Raw genomic sequence first — 20,661 nt, 5'->3', positions numbered from 1 at the left:
GACTAATAAAAATCAGCCCATTATGGTCCTCCCCCACACCTCCACTGTGTTTGATTTTAATCACTGGAGTCAACCAGGAGACAGGGCCACACTGGCACCTGCCTCTTGGGAATGTTAGACAAAGACAGCGGTCCACCTCGGGACAGAGCGTGGGTCAGCGGGGCCCTGCCAGGCATCCTCACCCCACCCCCAGCCCCTCTCCGGGGAGACCACCCCAGAGGAGGCCAACCCCCACCCCCACCCCCACCTCCACCCCCACCCCCACTTTGCAGAGCAACTGAATGTGAAAGACCAGCAGATCGCACAGAGCCTCAGCGAGAAGCAACAGATCTACCTGGAGATGGCCGAGATGAGTGGCCTCGAGGACCTTGCCCAGCCGCGGCTCCTCTTCCGGGGAGGAGACCCCCCTGGGAACCTGCAGGGGGAGCTGATTCTCAAGTCAGCCATGAGCGAGAGTGAGTAGCCACAGCACTGAGGCCAGGTGCGGCCCCCAAGCCCCCTCCTCCCTGGTGGGCTCCTCGGGGCACTCCAGGCCAGGCCCTCACATCACCCTATCCAGGCGCTCCCATCTGCCTCTGTTCTCCTAGAGTTGGAAAGACACAATCAGGTGCCAGCCCCTACCTGCAAACTTAAAGTACCGTCTCACACTCACTCAACAAACATTCCCAAGGCCTGCCACACATGAGGCTCCATGCTAGGCCCCAGGTTCTCCAGCTGAGACAATTCCTCTTCTTTCTAATATGTGGGTCACCTCCAGAAAAATGCACACATATGCATTTGACCAGTCATTTCAGGGATTCCTGGCCAGTAAGCACAGTCAGGGTCCTTGCAGAGACCCTGGCAGCTTCCATGCAGCCGCCGAGTCCTGCGCCAGGCCTGGTGACCAGTGCTCATCCAGCCCAGCAGGATGGCCAGGACTCCTCTTTCAATGGCAGATGAGACAGACGTAGCCTTCCCTCCAGAACTTTCCATCGGAGTGAAGAGAACCCAGGCCAGAGGGCTCCCTTGTGGACTCTGCTTGTGCTTAGTCTCCCTCTGGCCACACGGACATTCTTCCTCCTGTGTCTCCAATCACCACTGTTCTTGGGCCTCAGAGACCCTCTCATGTCCCGTGCCTTGGGCTAGAATGTTCTCCCACCTCCTCACCTGGCCGAAGCCATATTGTCCTTGAGCACCTTGTGTGACCAGCCCTGACCTTCTGTAGACTCAAACTGGCATGTCCTGTGTGCATTACCTGTGCAGGGAGTGCACAGGGTCAGAGAGGGACCCGGCGCCCTGCTCCAAGCCCACGGTGGGCCCTCAGGGTGACTTGGTCCCCCTTCCATCTCCTTCTGCAGTCGAGGACATCCAGAGCCTGATCTGCCGGCAGCTTGGCAGCGCGGAAGACGGGAGTGGCTGTGGGGTCCTGGCCCGGAGAGTGGAGAGCTCCGGGGGCCACGACAGCGCAGGCAACCCCGGCAAGAGTGAGTGGTGCTGCCTCCCAGGGTCAGAGCTTCTCAGGACCCGGGGAGGTCAGAGGCGGTGGGGAGACCAGTGGTTTCTCAGAACGTTCCCTTCCCCTGGGGTCCTTGGCAGAGCCTGGACGCTTGCTGTTCAGCATCTCTCTTACTGCTTTCCCTCAACCTATAAACTCTCCAGGGTTAGGGCTCTGGAGCTTCCCAGGGTGATCAGTCATGTCCTCACAGCAGCGCTCAGACCAGTTCCTGCTGGTCTCTGAATCCCAGATGCCACCCTTGGAGTCCAGACCCCAGGGGACCCGCAGCATCTCACGCACCTGGCTTGGGTTTCAGATGGCAGTTATCAGAAGAAAGTCTGCAGCAGTGACCCAGGTCCCCGAGACCCACAGGGCCCCGCGGGCAGCCCAGACTGGAAGCTCGGCGACACCCCAGGGGCCTCGGAGGAAGCGCCGCAGGCGGTACGCTGCTTCCTTGGGATGTTTCTGGACTCAGTGCACAGTCAGCCCAAGTCCTTTACATCATCGTCAGTGAGGGAGAACAGCCTGTGCTTAGCGTGTCTAGTTTCTCTGTGTCGCAGCAAATATTGAGCAGCACCATCTCATTTTACAGTGCATGGTAGTTAATATGCGGAGTGACAGGTGGGCCGGTGAGCCTCCCGGTTTCTCCGGCAGGCCCCGGGAGGGTGGGTGGTGTCCAGGAGGGAGGCAGGGGAGGGGCAGGCATAGGGCAGCAGCCAGGGCCTCATCAACAGATGAGAGACACTAGACGGGGACCACAGCTTTCAGTCTGCACAGGGGTCCTCAGGCCCACAGATGCCGGTGTCACCGGCCGGTCCCTCCCCTTTCACTCAGGAGGCCCACCCCTGCCAAGCCTAAGGAGTCAGAGGCACACTGCCTCTGGCCACCTCTGAGGTCTGAGCTCCTCCGAGGCTCCCACAGGGCAGGCCCACGCCAGCAGCCCTCACATCTCACTGTGGCCACCTTGAGCCCTCGTTTCCAGACACCGAGACTGGCACAAGCAGATGACCAGGCAGGGCCTGTCCCATGCTGAGGAGACATCTTAGCAAAAGTAAGCAGGTCTGACTTCAGGTGGACTGATCCTTAGAAACTCCCTTTGTATTGATGCTGTCTCCACAGGGAGAGGTGCCAGGTGCAGAGCCCGGGCCCCGGCTGCCTGCTGTCCTAGAGTCAGAGGTAAATTCAGGGCTTCTGCATGGATGTCCATTGTCACCCCCTACCCCCTGCCCCCTGCCCCAGATGGCACACACGCCCAGTAGGGCGTTGTGCAGAGAGCTAGTGCCCCTCTCCTCTCTGTAGCTTGTCCATCGGATCCAGACGCTGTCCCAGCTGCTCCTCAGCCTCCAGGTATTACACCTTTGGGGAGCGTGGCGAGCCCCCAAAAGTTTAGAGAGGGGCAGGAGGCCAGGCTCTTCCTCACACCGGCCCTCCGCTCCCCCAGGCCGTCATTGCCCAGCAGGACAGCTACGTGGAGATGCAGAGGGCCACCATCCAGGAACGTGAGAAGCAGTTCCGGCTGCAGTCAACCCGAGGGAACCTGCTGCTGGAGCAGGAGCGGCAGCGCAACTTCGAGAAGCAACGGGAGGAGCTGGCGGGCGTGCAGAAGCTGCAGGGCCAGCTGCGCCTGGAGCAGCAGCGCTGGGAGCGCGAGCGGGAACACCAGCGCCGGGAGCTGGACCTGGCCTCGGCGCGCCTGCAGCAGCGCGAGAGCGAATCGCAACAGCTGCAGGAGCGGCTGAGCCAGGAGCGCGAGGAGCTGGAGCGCCAGCGGGAGGCCTACCAGCATGACCTGGAGCGGCTGCGCGAGGCCCAGCGCGCGGTGGAGCGGGAGCGCGAGCGGCTAGAGCTGCTGCGCAGGCTCAAGAAGCAGAACACGGTGCCTGGGGCGCTGCCGCCTGAGGCCCTGGCAGAGGTGAGTGCGTTCATGTAGATGAGCGTGAGTTGTGGGTGTACGCGTGAACGTGACAGTCTTACCGTAAAAATGTATGAGGATGTGTGTGGTGTGTATGTCTGCGTTTTGGGGATAGGCGATGAATGGCGGCTCTGTAGCCAGATGGGACCCTCCCAGCTAAGAGGCTTAAGTCACCGAGCAGGTCAGGTCCATCCATCTCCAGAGGCCCCGCCCCAGCCGGGAGCCTGCAGATGCAGGGCGAGGCTGGCCAGTGGCTTCATCGTGCAAATCTGCCGGGGGGCATGGCTCTTTGGAACCCGCTGAGGGCTTCCAGCAGGTACAATGGCATTGGGATGTGTCTTCTCTCCCTCTTTCAGGCCCAGCCCCCAAGCCACACTCCCAGCTTCAACGGGGAAGGGCTGGAAGGGCCCGCGGCCCTAACCAAAGCGCCAGGACCCCGAGTGAGCACGCTGCTGTCTGGCGCTGGGCCAGAGTACCTGGATCGCTCAGAGGTTGCCCGCAGGGATAGTGCCCCGGCTGAGGGCCGGCCAGCCAAGAGTGATGTGCCCATCCAGCTGCTCAGTGCCACCAACCAGATCCAGAGGCAGGCAGCCGTGCAGCAGCAGATCCCCACCAAGCTGGCCGCCTCCACCAAGGGTGGCAAGGACAAGGGCAGCAAGAGCCGGGGCTCACAGCGCTGGGAGAGCTCAGGTGAGTCGGACTGCCCCGGCTCCTCACTTCTGGAGGTGGCGCTGGGAAGAAACCTCAAGGCGCAGCTGGTGTTGTGGCTGAGGTCTTTCACTTCAGGAAGCAAAATAGAAACCTCAATTCCCTGCTCCTTTTCCTGCCTTGGCCCTCAAAAGTGGGATCCAGGACAAGGGAGCATCTTGGTGATTCAGAAAGGGGCCTTGGAAATACTTGGGGAGTCAGGTGCCGTGAGCGGGGAGTCACATCAACTGATGCCAGTGCACCCCCACTGAGCTCCACTCTGCGCTGGTCCACGTTCAGTGGGTCCACTGGTGTCCTCACTCCACAGAGGACACACTGGGCACTGGGGGATGTGTGGAGGAGCAGGCGAGGCCCCCAGCCGAGATCGGGGTACTCTTGTACCTGGAGCCAGGTTGAGTGCCCCAGGCTGCGCCTTCTGCCCTCTTTCAGCCTCTTTTGACCTGAAGCAGCCACTGCTTTTCAACAAGCTCATGGGCAAAGAGGAGAACACGTCTCGGAACCGCCGCTCACTGAGTCCTGTCCTGCTCAGCTCCACACCCCCCTCAGGTGAGCCAGGCCTCCCCCGGCCGCAGGGCCACGAACGGTGCCCAGCAGCTGCTGACCCCCACAACCCCCCTCTCTCTTCCAGACCCCTGCCTCCCAGCCCCAAACCCAGCCCCGGCTGACGTCCCCGCCGAGTACTTCTCTGTCAAGGCCTGGGGGGCAGCCTTCCCACCCGTGGCCCTGTCCTCCACACCACTGGACAAGGAAGAAGCCGGCAAGGAAGATGTCATTTTCTTCTAGAGGCTGTGGCTCAAGGTGCAGACCCCTCCCTGTGTTGTCGACCATCGTGCTCTCTGGGGACCTGTGCCACTATCCCTCTCCCCTTCCCAAACAGGCCTCTGCCGCCAACTACTGGGCTGGGGCTGGCCTGCCATCTGTAGGATTAGCAGTGGTGCCCAGGCAACTTTGAAAACCTATTTTTTAATACAAAAAGAAAAGGTTTTAATTGAAGCTGAACCGGAGCTAACCCACAGAGCTGTAATCGCAGCGCCCCCGTGCAGAGAGGAGAGACCAACACCAGACTGTCTTTCCAAGATAGTGACCGAGTGTGGTGGTTCCACAAGGAGCACAGTGACAGGCCAGACCCTGACCTGAGGAGGTGCTGCCCCCCAGGTCAGGCACTACGGCCACTAGGAGACACTGGAGCATGTCACTGTGGCACCAGACGGGGCCCGGTGATGTTGGCTCTGTCTGTCCACAGAATCAGGCAGAATCGACTTCCAAAGCAGAGACTTGCGTGGGTTCGTGGTGAACTTCAAGGCCAGGATGCGAGCCCAGGCAAGGGGCAGCACACAGCTCTCCCAAGGCAGGGCGGCTGGAGAGTCCAGCCAGTAGCTCGCTGGCTAGCTCTGCAGGCCCTGTAGAGGCAGACACTCGCTGTGAAAGGGGCTGATCTGGAAGGGACTGACTGCAACTCATTTTCATCTTGTGAAGGTTTTCAAAACCTGCTATTGTCACACTCGGTGCTTTCCCGAGGGGCCTTACCAAGGTGGCATGGTTCCACGGGCCTCTTGGACACTGGGCACCAGGGAAGCCAAGTCTAGAGCTTCAGCCAGGGCAGCACACCCTCTGGAGGGTCCCAACCCCAGGTGGAGGGTGCTCAGTGCCTATGAGATAGGCCAGTTCTTCCAGGGTCACCAGGGGGTAGCCCCCAGGGCTGGTGTCCCAGGACAGGGGCAGATGTTGTAACAACTCCAGCAGTGGGGTAGAACACTAGAGGGACCACATGTGGCCTGGTTGGTGGCTGTTGCCAGTGAGCGCACAGATGGCTGCCACGAGGGCACCTCATGTCCAGTGGGTTGTCGAACCATATTGTCCACCCTACCCCACCCCACCCCAGGAGGGCAAGGGCTACCAGTCCAGCTGCTCAGCCATGGGTGTCTGGAATGGTGTCACATGTCCAGGAACAGCCTGGTGTGGCAGTGGAGTCAGACCCGTGTTCTGCCCTGGCCAAAAGCAAGGCTGGGTGCCAGGGTGGGGAAGGGGCACCCCAAGTCCCTCATGGGACTTGGAACCCAGTATCTCTGGAAGCATTGGTGGGAGGTCTGGGTCCTGGGCGACACAGCCAGCCGGTGACAGGGAGCTGACAGTGGTGCCCGGCCTCTCCCAAGCTGGGCTCTGCCTCCTCGGGAACCGCCCTGACCTCACCCTTGGCCACTGGCCTTTGGCCCCAGCAGAGAGCAAGGAGCAGCGCCCCGCCCTGTGTACGTCCGGACTATCTGTGCCATGTCTGTGATCAGTGTTTGTGTTTTGTACTGAGACTGAGATTCACTGGAGCACTTTAGAAAAGTTGACTTGACTTTAAGTTCCTGTCCCGTCATGAAGAGGAGCTTCCGGGGCCATGCACCTCCACCCACGGGCTCTGTGCAAACCCTCCAAGATGACTCCCCGGGTGATAAGCAGTTCAAGGCCACGGGGTGGGAGCCATCTGAGGAGGTTTCTGGGTGGTGCCAGCAGCAGGGCGGCGCCCTGGGCACCTCACCAGGACCCAGAGGTCACTCGCGGGTAGAGCCCAGTCTTATTTGTCAAGTTGGGGGCCGATGTTCCTGTTTCTGGGGGATCTGTGCACGTTTTTGTTCATCGTGACTGTGATCTTAGTCCGCCCACAATTGTTTTTCCAGTGATTGCAGCATCTCCTCACTGCAGGGCATTGCAGAACCGCCCTAGAACTTAAGACCTGACTCTAGCAATAAAGTGTCCAAGATGAGCAGACTGAAGCGGCTGTTCTTTGGGTTTTTGTTTTAGAATCACCTGCCCAAGAGTTGGTGCTGTACTGCTATGTGCTGGTAGGGGTCCCCTGGGACCCCAGGCCCAGGGCCTGCCTGACAGCCAGGCTATGCTGTCCCATCCCTCCTGGGTGGGCCCAGGTCACCTCTCCTGCTGAGTGCACTGCTCCCCCTGCCCCAAGGCTAGAGTGGGGAATTGGGAACACCTCCCAGACAAGTGACACAGCGCCCGCCCCCCACTTACCACCAACTCAGACTGGTGATTGGAGCCATCGCGCAGAGAGCCCAGGGCCTGCTTTGGTCTCCGTGAGGAAGCCCCAGGCAGTGATTATATCTGGTCAGCATCCAGGTATAATCACTGCCTGGGACTTCCTCACGGAGACCAAAGTGGCCCCCAGGGGAAGCCAAGGTGCAGAGTACATAGCCAACCAGCCCTGGCTGGGTTCCGTCCCATTTAGCCCAGTCCCTGTGGTCCTGGGATGTCAGCATCCTCAGTAAGGGGGGGAGCCCTGCTGGCTTCTGGGTGCTCCAGGGCCCACCAGCCTCTTTGCTTCCCAAGCAAGTCCTGCTTAATAGCCAGAGATCCTTTGGGGCCTGGTCACCTGGAATGGTCCTGCCCTCCCCGCAACCTGAAGAGGCAGCCCAGGGAGGGGCACTGGGCAGGGGGTCTGATCACATGACAGGTAGAGCTAGTGCCTACAGGGCTGCCAACCTGTCGGGTGGGGTACCTATGATCCAGGTGTAAGTCACTGGGCCTCCAGACAGGCAGGCAGTGCTGTAACCCCACCCTCATCCCACCGGTGCCCCTGGGTGCTGGGAAGCCAGAGCACATTCCCACCACCAACTCAGCCCAGAGGGAGCCCCCCTGACAGGTGGATGGGGCAAGGGGCTCCAGCCAGGCACCAGGTGAGGTCCCTGCATCCTGTGCTGCCTCCAGCAGCCCTCCAATCCAGCTGTTCCCACCAGGTAGCTTCCTAGTAAAAGAACAAAACGCAGTTGAAACCACAGGAGGCTTCAGGAACTGTAAACATGGCCTTTTACATTGGCTCTTCTGAGTGTTGTGAGCCATGAGGGAGGGGCACCCTTCCCTCTGCTGCCAGGACTCTGATGGGATGTGGAGAGTTACAGGACGGGTTAAGAGCAAGGGGTGGGCGTGAGTGGGCGACCACCTGCCGACCCACAGCATTCTCAAACATCAGACTGGATAACAAGCTTGTCTGGTCCTGCCGTGCTCCCCATGGGCTGGGAGATGGAGCTCAGGCATCTCCAGGGATGCTCAGAGCCTAAGACTTGCTCAGACGGGCCCTGAATGGACAATGGCAGCCCTGGGTCCAGCCCCTCCCCGTCCCAGGCCCACAGGAACGCCAATCTGTTGAACCGCCCAGGGCCAGTAGCCTGCTGGCAGAGGCGAAGCGAATGTGCTGGCCAAGGATGTTCCAGAAGGCAGAAGGGGAGGCATGACTTCCTACCAGAGCTCCAGCCCATGGGAAGCTGGACCCCGGCTTGTTGCCATGTCCAGAGGAGCCCCTGCACAGCCTCCCTAAGATAAGGCACAGGGGCACCCCGGCCCCTCTGCAGAGAAAGAGCAAGTGGCCACAGACAGGAGGGCCCAGAGTTCGGGAATAAGCTCACACCCAGCCTGCAGCAGCCCCACAGCATTTAATTGACTCTCACTCAGACCTTCCTCACGCCCCCCCTGGTGCAGGCCGCCTGTCCCTGCTCCCCCGCTCCCTTTACTGGATTCAGTACTCCAGCCTGCGATGCCCTTATCCACTGCACAGACTTCGTGGGATCTTTCCGCTCTGCCCCGGAGGACGCTGGTCCTGGGGGGCCGCAGGTGCACCTGGCCTTGATTTGCTCCATGAAAGACCCGGCTCCCACCCGGGCCATCGTTGCCCTTGGGAAGGGACACTCATTGGGCTTCCAGCCAAGTCCATGGGCACCTGGGTCCCATCAGGGGTCAGCGTCAGCCTGGCCACCGGCCTGGGCTGCCTGGTACACGCTGAGGAGGGAGGAGATGGTACCCAGGAGGCCCACCACCCACGGGGGCAAGCAGCCAGACCACAGGATGCCCGGGGGTAGCCAGTGCACTGCGTTGGCCAGGTCAGCCAAGTTGCTCAGGAGGGTCAGCACCTCCGACCGGATCTGGGCCTCCACGGCCCTCTGCTTGCCCCAGGGCCGCCAGCTGTGGGAGGAGAGATGGCACTCGGGTAGGAAGAGGGCCCACAGCCTGAGCCTCGGATCCAACCCCCCTAACCCACCTCCACCCCCGCCCCCGACCCCCAGGGCCTACACCCATTGCCGCCCTAGCCCGTGTTCTTTCCCAGGATGAGACAGGACCGACCTTGGTCCTCAAGACAGACTCTACCTCTGCTCATCCTCCCTGATGGGGATCCGGCCGTGAAGGCTCAGCCCTCGAGTCGTGGCTCTGCATTTCCTGTCTGTGAGGCCTCCAGCTGGCCTTGGGTGCCCCATCTGTAAAGGTGCTATCATCCACCCAAGGTTGCCCTGAGGCCCCTCAATCTTGCCCACATCACACCCCAGCACGGGGCCTGCACAGGGCAGGGTTGACCACTGGTGACTCTGGACACTCCCTGGCTGGAAAACCCACGGGGGACCCCAGCCTGCAGGAAGTCAGCCTTTCTAAAACTGGGGTGAAACCCTGGACATCATACCTTGGGGAGGCTACCTGGGGGCTCCTCAGCCTCCGTCTCAGCTTCAGGACCATCCACAGGGACCTGCAACACCGCAGAGGATGGGGTGGGAAGAGCAGGCTGGGGGCTCAGGCCCAGGGGGGCTCCCCGCCTGCCACTGGGCCTCAGGTTCCCTATAAACTTTGCTGAACAGGTGGTTCCAACCATCCCGCACCCTCCTGGAGCCCCGGGCTGCTGGGGACTTGTTCAGAATGCAGACCTCCCCTCCCCCATCTGCCCAGGTACATCCAGTGCTTCCAGCCAGCCAGGCTCCAGCCCAGCCTCTGCAAACCACTGGCCCAGAACCACAGCTCAAAGAAATACTGGGCCACATGCAGTGTTTATGGCCCAGCCCACAGGCCACTCCTCTACAGATAAGAATACTGAGGCAGGCCCCCACCTGGACTGGCCTGAGAAAGCTGCTTCCCCTCCCACACGTGCACCCCTGACACTGGCTGGACTTGTCTAAGGTGAGGCTAAATGACCTTCTCTGTGTGAGAGCTGGTGACTGCAGCCTGAGGTGGTGGCCACCAGACGGGCATCCCCTAGTGTTCCCTGGGGTTTCTGGGGGGCCGCATGGTGTCTGTCCACCCCGGCTGCTGTGCCTGGCCCTTGCGCCCTGCAGCCTGGGTGTGCTGGCCTGGGTCAGACTTCCTGACTGGGGTCCACCTCCCCGGCCACTGTGTGCCCCCCCACTGGGTGACATGTCCCCTGAGGGTATATAGGACAGTGAATCTGTATCAGAACCACCTGGGGGACTCGAGCAAAATGATGATTCCCGGGATTCCCTGGACCCAAAGAATCAGAACCGCTGGCCTATATTTCAAAGGCCTCCCAGGTGACTCTCTGGCACCCTGGGGTCTTAGGGATACCTGGTCATGACGAGCACACACCAAATGCTCCCCGACCCCCACGCCCCTGCTCACGCCAAATACTGAGAAAGGCTGTCTTTTCTAGATGCCCGAAAAATAAATGGAATAATAGGTAGGACATATTCATCCTAAAAATACGCTTTTGAAGGTGGCGAAAATACTCTGTGTGATGCTGCAGTGGTGAATCATGTCATCATTCGTTTGTCCAAATTCATAAAACATGCAACACGAAGAGTGAACCCTAAAGTTAACTATGGACTTGGGGTGATAATAGTGTCAGTGTCAGTTCATTGACTGGCCTGTAACAAATTGCTCTGGTGCCACGTTGACGGTGGGGGAAGCTGTGCGTGTACAGGCAATATGTGGACACCCGCTTTACTTCCGGCTCAATTTTGCTGTGAATCTAAAACTGCTCTAAAAAAATAAAGTCTCTATCAAAAAAATTTAACAGAGGCAGTTCCCCAGTGGCTCAGTGGGTTAAGGATTCAGTGTTGTCACTAACGTGGCTCAGCGTACTGCTCTGGCGAAGGTTTGATGTCTAGCCCCAGAACTCCTGCATGCCGCGGGCACAGCCAAAAATAATTAATTAATTAATGGAACCAAGAATGCCCCTGAAGCAGGAACAGGAAGTTACGAGGCACCCTAAGGAGAGGCCATGAGCCGTGGCCCCCAGGAGGTTTGGCCTCAGCGCATACAGCCCAGGCTCTGGACCTCACAGAGAAGGATGATGCCAAGAGCCACAGGCCTCACTCCACAGACAGGCATGGAGAGGGGAGCTCACAACAGGCAGGAGCCACGTCTGTGAAACAGGAGAGCAGAAATAAGGAATGTGTCGGCGGAGCATCAAAAATCAAAGGCTGGGTAGGAGTTCCCGTCGTGGCGCAGTGGTTAACGAATCCGACTAGGAATCATGAGGTTGGGGGTTCGGTCCCTGCCCTTGCTCAGTGGGTTAAGGATCCGGCGTTGCCGTGAGCTATGGTGTAGGTTGCAGACGCGGCTCGGATCCCACGTTGCTGTGGCTCTGGCGTAGGCCAGTGGCCACAGCTCCGATTCAACCCCTAGCCTGGGAACCTCCATATGCCTCGGGAGCGGCCCAAGAAATAGCAACAACAACAACAAAAGACAAAAAAAAAAAATCAAAGGCTGGGAAGAATCACCAGAGTATAAAGAGTGGGGGTCTCTGGGTGGGACTGCGGGCAATCAGAATCTTCCATCCTGGGGTTTGGTCATTTTCCAGGCCATCTCCGATAAACAAATAATTGGGGGCATGGGGGAGACAAGGGCTACTGGAGTGTATGCCAAGGGACAAGTGACAGCAGACAGGAGCGCTGCCCCGCCACACCCGGAGGTCAGGGGTGGCCTCACCTCCCTTCGAGGAGCTGAGAGACCTTTGCTGCCATGAAACATGGGCACTGGAGGGGCCCTGCTTCGCCCTTGCTTTCTGGGACAGGAGACTCTGAACTCAGTAAGTTTGCAGAGGAGAAAATGGGAGGAAACCATTATTTTTTTTAATTCTAGAAACCTCACAGTTTTTGGAAGCCGGGGCCAGTCTGGAGACTCCTGGCTGTTTTATCCGAGGATGTTTGCTGATGACAGTGCAAGCAGAACTTAGGGACTGGGGTAAAGGCAGCCACACCAGCTACTTCCGTTCAGGCTCCAGAGTTATTTCCTGGGTTTGACCGGCACAATCATGGCCCCACAAAGATGTCCACATTTTTTTTTTTTTTTTAGGGTCATACCCTCAGCATAAGGAAGTTCCCGGGGTAGGGGCTGAATCAGAGCTGCAGCTGCCAGCCTACACTACAGGCACAGCAACACCAGATCAGAGCCGAGTTTGCGACCTACACCACAGCTCACAGCAATGCCTGATCCTTAACCCACTGACAGGGCCAGTCATTGAACCCAAGTCCTCATGGATACTAGTCAGGTTCATTAACCACTGAGCCATAGCAGGAACTTTTTTTTTTTTTTTTTTTTAATGTCCACATCCTATCTCCACGATTATGATGTGAATTCCCTTACATGGCAAAAAAAAAAAAAAAAAAAAAAAAGACTTTCCAAATTGTTAAGGTCTGGAGATGGGAGGTTATCTGGGTGGGCTCAGTGTCATCACAAGGACCCTCATAAGAAGGAGGCAGGAGGCTCAGAGTCAGAGAAGGAGATGTGACAGCAGAAGCAGAGGCTGGAGTGAGGTGCTTCAGAGATAGGGGAGGGGACCAGGCAGCAAGGAAGGCGGGCGGTCCCTAGAAGCTGAAAAAGCCCGGTGCTTCTCTCTGGAGCCTCTAGAAGGAACACAAGCCCTGCCCACACCTTGATTTTAGCCTAGTGAGACCCATTTTGGTCTTCCAACCTCCAGAACTGTTAAGATGATCAAATGTGTGTTGCTTAAAGCCACTAAGTCTGTGGAAATGTTTCAACAGCAATAGGGGAACAAATACAATGGGATGGTGACAGGAATTGGAAAAAGCAGAAGAGACAAAGACACATGTGCCTCCAGCATGTCTGACAGCCCTGGGGGATCTCGGGGGTTCCCTTCCAGGCTCCTGGAGGGCTGGGCGGTGACACCGCTTACCTAGCAATCCCTAGGAGCAGGGAGAGGCCCCAGAAGGTTGTGCTCAGTGTCCACCACCGAGCAGAGTCCACGTGGAGGATTTTGGTGTCAGCAGCCCAAGCAACGTGCTCACAGGGGTAGTAGAGCTGGTCGGCCAGGTTGCCCAGAACAGACACACAGCGGACAAAGACGTCCTCCTCCTGCGGGGCCAGGAGAGAGGCGGGGGGTGGGCCTGGGGTTGGACCTACCCACCGCCCATTTGGAGGGGGAGTCAGGCCATGCCAGGTGGCAGTCCCAAGGCAATGCCTAGGCCTGGCAGGCTGGCCCAGGGCTGACACCGCAAGAGAAGAGAGGCCTGACTTCTCAGCAGTTGGGGCGACATTGCCCACTGGAGCAGTGGGTCTCAATTCAGCCACACAGTGGAGCCACCGGGGAGTTCGAAAAACCCCACACCCAGCCCCCAACCCCAGATTCCGCCTCAACAGAGCTGGGGTACACCCTGGCATTGGGAAGTCTCTTTTTTTTTTTTACTTTTTAGGACCATCGCCGCAGCATACAGAGGTGCCCAGGCTAGGAATGGAATCAGAGCTACAGCTGCCGGCCTATACCACAGCCACAGCAAAGCAGGACAAAAGCTGCATCTGCAACCTACACCACAGCTCACAGCAACGCTGGATCTTTAACCCCTTGAGCAAGGCCAGGGATCAAACCCACAACTTCATGATTCCTAGTTGGATTCATTTCCTCTGCATCAAGATGGGAAATCCAGGAAGTCTTTTTTTTTTTTTTTTTTTTTTTTAGTTTTCCTTCTTCAGCCATAGCCATGGCATATGGAAGTTCCCAGGCCAAGGGTGGAATCCGAGCCTCCACAGAGACAAGCCAGATCATTAACCCACTGGGCCACAGCAGGAACTCCAGGAATTATTTTTTAAGTTCCCAGATGACTCTCGCATAGGACAGCGTGGGACGTCCTCCATCAGAGCCTTCCTAGTTCCTGTGCAGGGTCTCCAGGCAAAGCTCTCTGGTACAGGACCCTGAGCAGGGAGCAGGGGACCCAGCCCTGCAGCAAAGCTTGACCAGGCAGACTGGGGTACCAACTCCAAGCAGCTACTATGCTGCAAGGCTTAGGTCACCTCCCCCAAATCAGCCCCATAAATAGGCAAACTGAGGCGCTTAGGGTGAGCTGCCACCTGCCCCATCTCATCCAGGGATGGGCCTCAGGGCACTGAATTGCAAATCCCACACTCTCCAACCCTGAGTTCTGAACCTGGCCTGTAGCCAGCAAGGCAAGGCCAATTGAGGCAGCAGGGGCCTCTTCCCTGTGCTCCGCCCCTCAGGGCCAAGCCCCCTCCAGGCCGCAAAGCTGGTTGAGTCCCCAGCCAAGGCCCTCACTTCCCTGCCTTTACCTCTGTCTTCCCAGGAATCCCCCCAAGGCCCACCAATGCTTGCTTCCCCCCTTTTTCCTACTGGCCAGCCTTCCGTTGGGTTTGGAACCTCACTCCATCTCCCCCATCCTGCCTGGGGTGTTCTGGCACACTTCACCCCTCCATGACCATAGGCCTCCACCCCCACCCCAGTGTGCTCATTCCTCCACTGTTTTCTGAGAAGCATCAAGGTCCATACCCTAAATGGGGGAGGAGGAGAATCCCACGGGGGTTGGGGGGGCATAGACATATAAAGAGAAGACCCAACAAAAGAGGTTCTTGTCTGGCCAAGGGATATACAAGATGCAAAGAGCCCCCCACCCCTTTGCCTGGGGACTCGGGAGAGTTTTCACAGAGATGGGGAGTGGCAGGAGATCCTCTGGGGATGCAGAGGAAGCATACCCTAATCAAAGAAGAGGTCAAAGAGAAGGGTGTCAAAACAGGAGGGTTCAGGGAAACCCTTGAGATTTGGGATGATCGAGCCATGGGGCTGGGGCAGAAGGGGAGAGCATCTGAGCCAATGGCTGAGAAGACACCCCAGGAAAGCAGGGGGAATGGGGCAGGGCAGCCCAGGAAGCAGGTGTGACTCAGCCAGGCTGGCCCAGGGCAGCTTCTCATCCCCTGGGGGAGGGGACAAGACTGCACCCCCTGTCCCCCCACACACACACCACAGGAGGAACGCTGCTGTAGACCCACCAGCACTCCTGTGGAAGGATGCAGTTCTAACAGCAGAATGTTGTAAATATCGCCATGTCCAACAGGGGATCAGTTACATAAATCACCATCCGGCGACATGGCAGAGTATTACGTGGCCCTAAAGAAGAGTTCCTTTCAGAATTCCCGTCGTGGCGCAGTGGTTAACGAATCCGACTAGGAACCATGAGGTTGCGGGTTCGGTCCCTGCCCTTGCTCAGTGGGTTAACGATCCGGTGTTGCCGTGAGCTGTGGTGTAGGTTGCAGACGCGGCTCGGATCCCGCGTTGCTGTGGCTCTGGCATAGGCCGGTGGCTGCAGCTCCGATTAGACCCCTAGCCTGGGAACCTCCATATGCTGCGGGAGCGGCCCAAGAAATAGCAACAACAACAACAACAAAAAAAGAGTTCCTTTCTGATTGATATGGAATGACCTCTAAGTTGTACTCTTAAGTGAAAAAAGCAAGTGGCAGAAGAGTGTAAATGGCATACAACTATTTATGTGAGCAATGCATATCTGCCTGAGGAGCTAAGGGGATCTCATGAAAGAAACACAAGAGGCTGACAATTGTGGCTGCCTCTGAGGAAGAAAACTGGTGGCCATGGGAATTGGGAGGGAGAGACTTTTTTTATTACATAGTCTTCTGTATGTGCAAATGTATTAACTATTGATTGACTGATTCTGGCTGCGCCCATGGCATGCACAAGTTCCCCAGTCAGGGATCAAACCCGCACCACAGCAGTAGCCAGAGCCATAGCAGTGATAAGGCCAGATCCTTAATCCGCTGAGCCACCAGGGAAGTCAGCTATTTTTCTTTTTCTTTTTCAGGCCGAACCTGAGGCATGTGGAAGTTCCCAGGCTAGGGGTCGAATTAGAGCTGCAGCTGAGGCCTACCCCACAGCCACAGCGATGCCCAATTCAAGCTGCATCTGCAACCTATGCTGCAGCTTGTGGCAGTGTGGGATCCTTAACCCACTGAGGGAGGGCAGGGACTGAACTCGCATCTTCACAGATACTAGTTGGGTTCTTAACCCACTGAGCCACAACAGGAATTCCACAGCTAATTTTTTAATTGAAACTGAAATGAGAACATGTCTCCCCCTCCAAAAAAAGTAAAATTGAAAATAATCATAAAATGCTCACAGAGTTGCCTTTATAAAGACCAGACCATAAGACGCCAACTTCACAGGGTCCACACCCCCTCCCAACAACCCCACGCCCCCTGTTACCTCTGCCCCAAGGCCGTACTGCTTAGTGTAGACAAACATGGCCAGGTCATCAAAGAGTCGCAGGATGGTCCTGCAGTGGCTGAGTTGGGAGGACAGTACCAGCAGGCGCGTCCCCACTTCTGACCTGGTAGCACGCTGCTCCACCAGGACCCCGCCCACCAGCTGGCAGCAGTAACCCAGCGTTCGGATCTGTGGGAAACCAGAAGTCGTCAGCATGGCCGTGCTGCAGGACTGATTTGGATCACCCCTGACCTGGGCCCTGTGGGATCAAGTGGGAGGAAGAGTCTACATCAACAAACTTCTGATAAAAGCCAAAAGTTTAAAAAGATACTTGTAGGTGGGCCAAATGGAGAAACATGACATGACTGGCTAAAAGGCACTGTGGAGGCTAACGGAGGGCTGGCCCATGTTTGCTGAGGGGCACAGCCTTTGGAGACATATGTGATGGGGACAAGAAAAAGAAACCCCCACTTCCCACCTCCTAGATCCTCCTTTTCCCAGCAGACAAGAGGTCTATGTGGAAATGGATATATATTTGTATTTGCCTGGCTGGACCAACATCCACGGCTGGGCTGGGGATTGGGGAGGTGACCGGGCCTAACCCAATGGACAAAAGGATAACCTGCTATTACTTTAGTGAGAAGGAAGCCACTTAGTGGGTGATTTGGGGCATTGTGAACTGTGTCCACCCTTATATATCTTTACTTCATCTGCTTTTTTCTTTTTTTTCATTTTTGGCTGCCCCGTGGCACATGGAGTTCCCAGACCAGGGATCAGATCGGAGCCACAGTCTCTACCTAAGCTGCAGCTGCGGCAATGCCAGATCCTCAACCCAGTGTGTCGGGCTGGGGATTGAACATGTGTCCCAGCGCTCCCAAGATGCCGTTAATCCCATTGCACCATGGGGGAGTTCCTCATCTGCTTTTATTTATTTATTTTTAGCTTTTTAGGGCTGCACCCATGGCATATGGAAGTTCTCAGGCTAGGGGTTGAATCGGAGCTACAACTGCCGGCCTATACCACAGCCACAACTCAGGATCTGAGCCGCATATGCAACTTACACCACAGCTCACAGCAACACTGGATCCTTAATCCTCTGAGTGAGGCCAGGGATCCGCATCCTCATGTATACTAGTCGGGTTCATGGGCTCATCACCACTGAGCCACAACAGAACTCTCTCATCTTTTAGAAGTTGCTTTTTTAATTGTCCTATATATTATTTTCACATATAATTCCTTTTCAGCACCCTTGTTATGGCAAAATGGTGCAATTTAAATGTCCAGCCTGGGGCATTTGTTAAAACCTGAATACCCACTCATAGGGGATTTGACTAGAACCTAAATACCTGCCACTGGTACATTCCCGGAGACTGATTGGGATGAGCTCAGAGTCTGACCTCGGGGCCTGGGAGAAACAATCTAAATGCCCAACCAGGAGTTCCCGTCGCAGCTCTGTGGTTAACGAATCCGACTAGGAACCATGAGGTTGCAGGTTCGATCCCTGGCCTTGCTCAGTGGGTTAAGGATCTGGCACTGCTGTGAGCTGTAGTGTAGGCCGCAGACGTGGCTCGGATCCTGAGTTGCTGTGGCTCCAGCGTAGGCTGGTGGCTACAGCTCCAATTGGACCCCTAGCCTGGGAACCTCCATATGCCGCGGGAGCAGCCCAAAAAGTGGCAAAAAGACAAAATAAATAAATAAATAAATAAATTTTAAAAAGCCCAACCAGAGGTCATATGGTCAAACCTCAATATCCAGCCACAGGGAAAGGCCTGCAAAATCTTAAATCCCTATGTGAGATTTTATTATTATTTTGGCCGTGACCGCAGCATGTGGAAGTTCCCAGGCCAGGGACTGAACCCAGCCACAGCAGTGACAATGCTAAACCCTTAGCCACTAGACCACCAGGGAACTCTCCTATATGATTGTTTGGATAACCATGGGACAAACTACAGTGGCCTAGTCAGATCCTAAAACATGGGCCTGTTTGGCATGGAAGTGTCCAGCCAGGTTGAATCTGCCAGAACAACCTAAGTGTCCAACTATAAGGGGGTTTGGTCAGAACCCAAATGACCAGCCATAGGGGGAGCCCTGCAACACCCTAAATCATATGATATTGTTTGGATGCAAACTACTGCAGTGATCTGGTAGGATCCCAATGTGCAAACGTCAGGATCTGGCTGATATTGTAACCGACCAGTCACGACGGGACGGCCGGAACAATCTAAATGTCCACCGCTAAGGGACAGGGTTGGAGCCCAGCTCCGACAGGGCCTCTGCCATGGGGGACCTTGAGTGACCCCGCTCCCTCTTTGGCTTCAGTTTCCCAGTCTCTGAGCTTTGATCCGACTTCGGGACCTCTGGCCGCGTTCCACCCCAGCCTCACCAGGCGGTCGCGGCCCCTGTACGACTCCAGCGCCGACGCCAGACCGCTCAGGGCCACCATGGTGCCTCCGCTGTGACGTCACCGTGACGTCTGCGCGGCGCGCCAGGGGGCGGACTCGGCGCGAGGCCGCGCTCCCGGAATGTTCTGCGCAGACGCGGTCGCGACTCTTTGTTCCGGAACCGGCCCTTTGTCTGTTTCTGGGAGAGACAGGGTTTGCAATTCTGGGGCTGGCACGTGCGCGCTTCTCCGGGTTTGTGCACCCTGGCGGCCCTCGGAGCTCATGGTCGTCTGCCCGCCCCCCAGGCAACCTGTGTTTTCCACGTTAACCAACCACACACACATTAAAAAAAGGAAAAAAAATCCAAACAAGAGCATCGACCTGTTTGCTGTGGTCCAGGAAGGGAGTTTTCTTTTTTTAATTTTTCTGCTTCCCCCTTTCCGCATTGTCTGTTTGTCTATAGGGAGCATGGGTTGTTGTTGTCCTTTCACATAAGACATTTTTAGAAAGTTAGGGAAACGCTACAGAATCAGTCTAGAAGAATAGACAAGAGTCAACAGTTCCCTAGCAGAGTGGCACCTGAGAGGAAAACTGGGTGGTTGGTGTTGAGTGAAATACAAACCCACATCCGTGAGAGCTGTCAGTTTCAGTTTTACTTGTGGACTTACTGAGGACGATAGCCCAAGAGACAGCCTCTCAGCTCTGAGGAGCTGCTCAGAAAAGATGGGGGGAGGGAGGTCAGTACATAACGTGATTTTGGAGAAGGTTATGTGTAATCGAGCACACATCTCAGTAGAAGGTTGCAGCTGGTCACTGGGAACAGATAGCTCAGATAAGGGTGTTAGTGCTTTTCCTAGAGGCCAAAATCCAGGCTTACAAAAAAATTTGTCCTGAAAATACCTAACTGAAAGCCTGTCCTGCCACTTCTCCCAGAACACGAAGAGACTTATTCCTGATCTCCACCCCGAACTCCTTTCAGGGTATGTGAAGATCAGCGACTGCAGTAGCCAATAACTCAATCCTTGTAGAGCCAGATGGCAAGCCACATTCTTTAGCTGTCACTAGGAAGAGATTAAATGTTCACTTTTTTTTTCTTTCTTTCTTTCTTTTTAGGGTTGCACCTGTGGCATGTGGAAGTTCCCAGGCTAGGAGTCAAATCTGAGATGCAGCTGCCCGCCTTCACCACACAATGGCTACGACATTTTCGGTTCCCACCAGCAATGCACAAAAAGTTTCTCCATATTCTTGCCAACACTTGAACTATCCTTGGAGAAGTTCCCAGGTCAGGGATCGAACCTGAGCGGCAGCAGTGACAATGCTGGACCCTTAACCAGCTAGGCCACCAGGGAATTCCAAATTTTAATAATATCCAATGCATTTTCTTTTTTTATGGCCACACCCATGGCATACAGAAGTTCCCAGGCCAGGGGCTGAATCTGAGCCACGGTGACCCAATTGCAGCAACTGCAGCAACGCCAGATCCTTTAACCCAATGTGTGGGGCTGGGGGTCAAACCTGCACCTCCACAGTGACCTGAGCCACTGCAGTCAAATTCTTAACTCACTGCATCGAAGCAGACACTCAACTGATTTCCTTTAAAAAAAAAAAAAAAATTTCCGTTGTGGCTCAGCAGTAATGAACCCGACCAGTATCCAGGAGGCCGTGGATTTGATCCCGGGCCTCACTCAGTGGGTTAAAGATCCAGCGTTTCTGTGGTCGTGGCGTAGGCTGGCAGCTACAGCTCCAATTCAACCCCTAGCCTGGGAATTTCCACAGGCTGCAGGTGCAGCCCTAAAAAGACATACATACATACATAAGTAAACAAATAAATGCACATTTCCTCTTTTTTTTTTTTTTTTTTTGGTCACGCATGCAGCATGCAGAAGTTCCCAGCCCAGGGATCAAACCCACATCACGGCAATGACAAGGCCAGATCCTTAAGCTCTAGGCCACCAGG

The 20,661-nt window shown here is 56.2% G+C and overlaps 2 protein-coding genes across 10 annotated transcripts in view; one reads left to right on the top strand and one right to left on the bottom strand.

Annotated features, from left to right (window-relative positions):
* Positions 1-6,853, top strand: part of ARHGEF18 (Rho/Rac guanine nucleotide exchange factor 18) — a 95,986-nt gene extending 89,133 nt beyond the window's left edge. For 7 of the 8 annotated variants that reach the window (XM_047777286.1, XM_047777287.1, XM_047777283.1 and 4 more), the window contains 9 exons: positions 273-455; positions 1,338-1,463; positions 1,791-1,915; positions 2,594-2,650; positions 2,774-2,821; positions 2,916-3,386; positions 3,743-4,076; positions 4,524-4,640; positions 4,723-6,853. In XM_047777286.1, the coding sequence (XP_047633242.1) occupies positions 273-455; positions 1,338-1,463; positions 1,791-1,915; positions 2,594-2,650; positions 2,774-2,821; positions 2,916-3,386; positions 3,743-4,076; positions 4,524-4,640; positions 4,723-4,877 (1,616 nt within the window). In that variant the 3' untranslated portion in view covers positions 4,878-6,853. The remainder of the gene's footprint in view (positions 1-272; positions 456-1,337; positions 1,464-1,790; positions 1,916-2,593; positions 2,651-2,773; positions 2,822-2,915; positions 3,387-3,742; positions 4,077-4,523; positions 4,641-4,722) is intronic. The other variant, XM_047777284.1, reaches the window with a different exon arrangement.
* Positions 6,854-8,507: 1,654 nt separating this feature from the next.
* On the bottom strand, positions 8,508-18,810 carry PEX11G (peroxisomal biogenesis factor 11 gamma). Of its 2 annotated transcripts, none has more exons than XM_047777292.1 (5): positions 18,707-18,810; positions 16,324-16,512; positions 13,000-13,178; positions 9,538-9,600; positions 8,508-9,047 (listed from the first exon to the last, which is right to left on the bottom strand). In XM_047777292.1, the coding sequence occupies exons 1-5, from the start codon at positions 18,764-18,766 to the stop codon at positions 8,816-8,818; spliced, it is 723 nt and encodes a 240-aa protein (XP_047633248.1). In that variant the 5' UTR covers positions 18,767-18,810; the 3' UTR covers positions 8,508-8,815. The 2 variants fall into 2 exon arrangements, with proteins under 2 accessions (XP_047633248.1, XP_047633249.1); XM_047777293.1 differs by having other exon boundaries at positions 16,324-16,582; positions 18,707-18,769.
* Positions 18,811-20,661: the final 1,851 nt, after the last annotated feature.

This window comes from Phacochoerus africanus, chromosome 4 (genome assembly GCF_016906955.1).
Source record: "Phacochoerus africanus isolate WHEZ1 chromosome 4, ROS_Pafr_v1, whole genome shotgun sequence".
Lineage (NCBI taxonomy): Eukaryota > Metazoa > Chordata > Mammalia > Artiodactyla > Suidae > Phacochoerus > Phacochoerus africanus.
The sequence above is the reverse complement of the archived record's forward strand: the minus strand, read 5'-3'. Positions and strand labels throughout refer to the sequence as shown.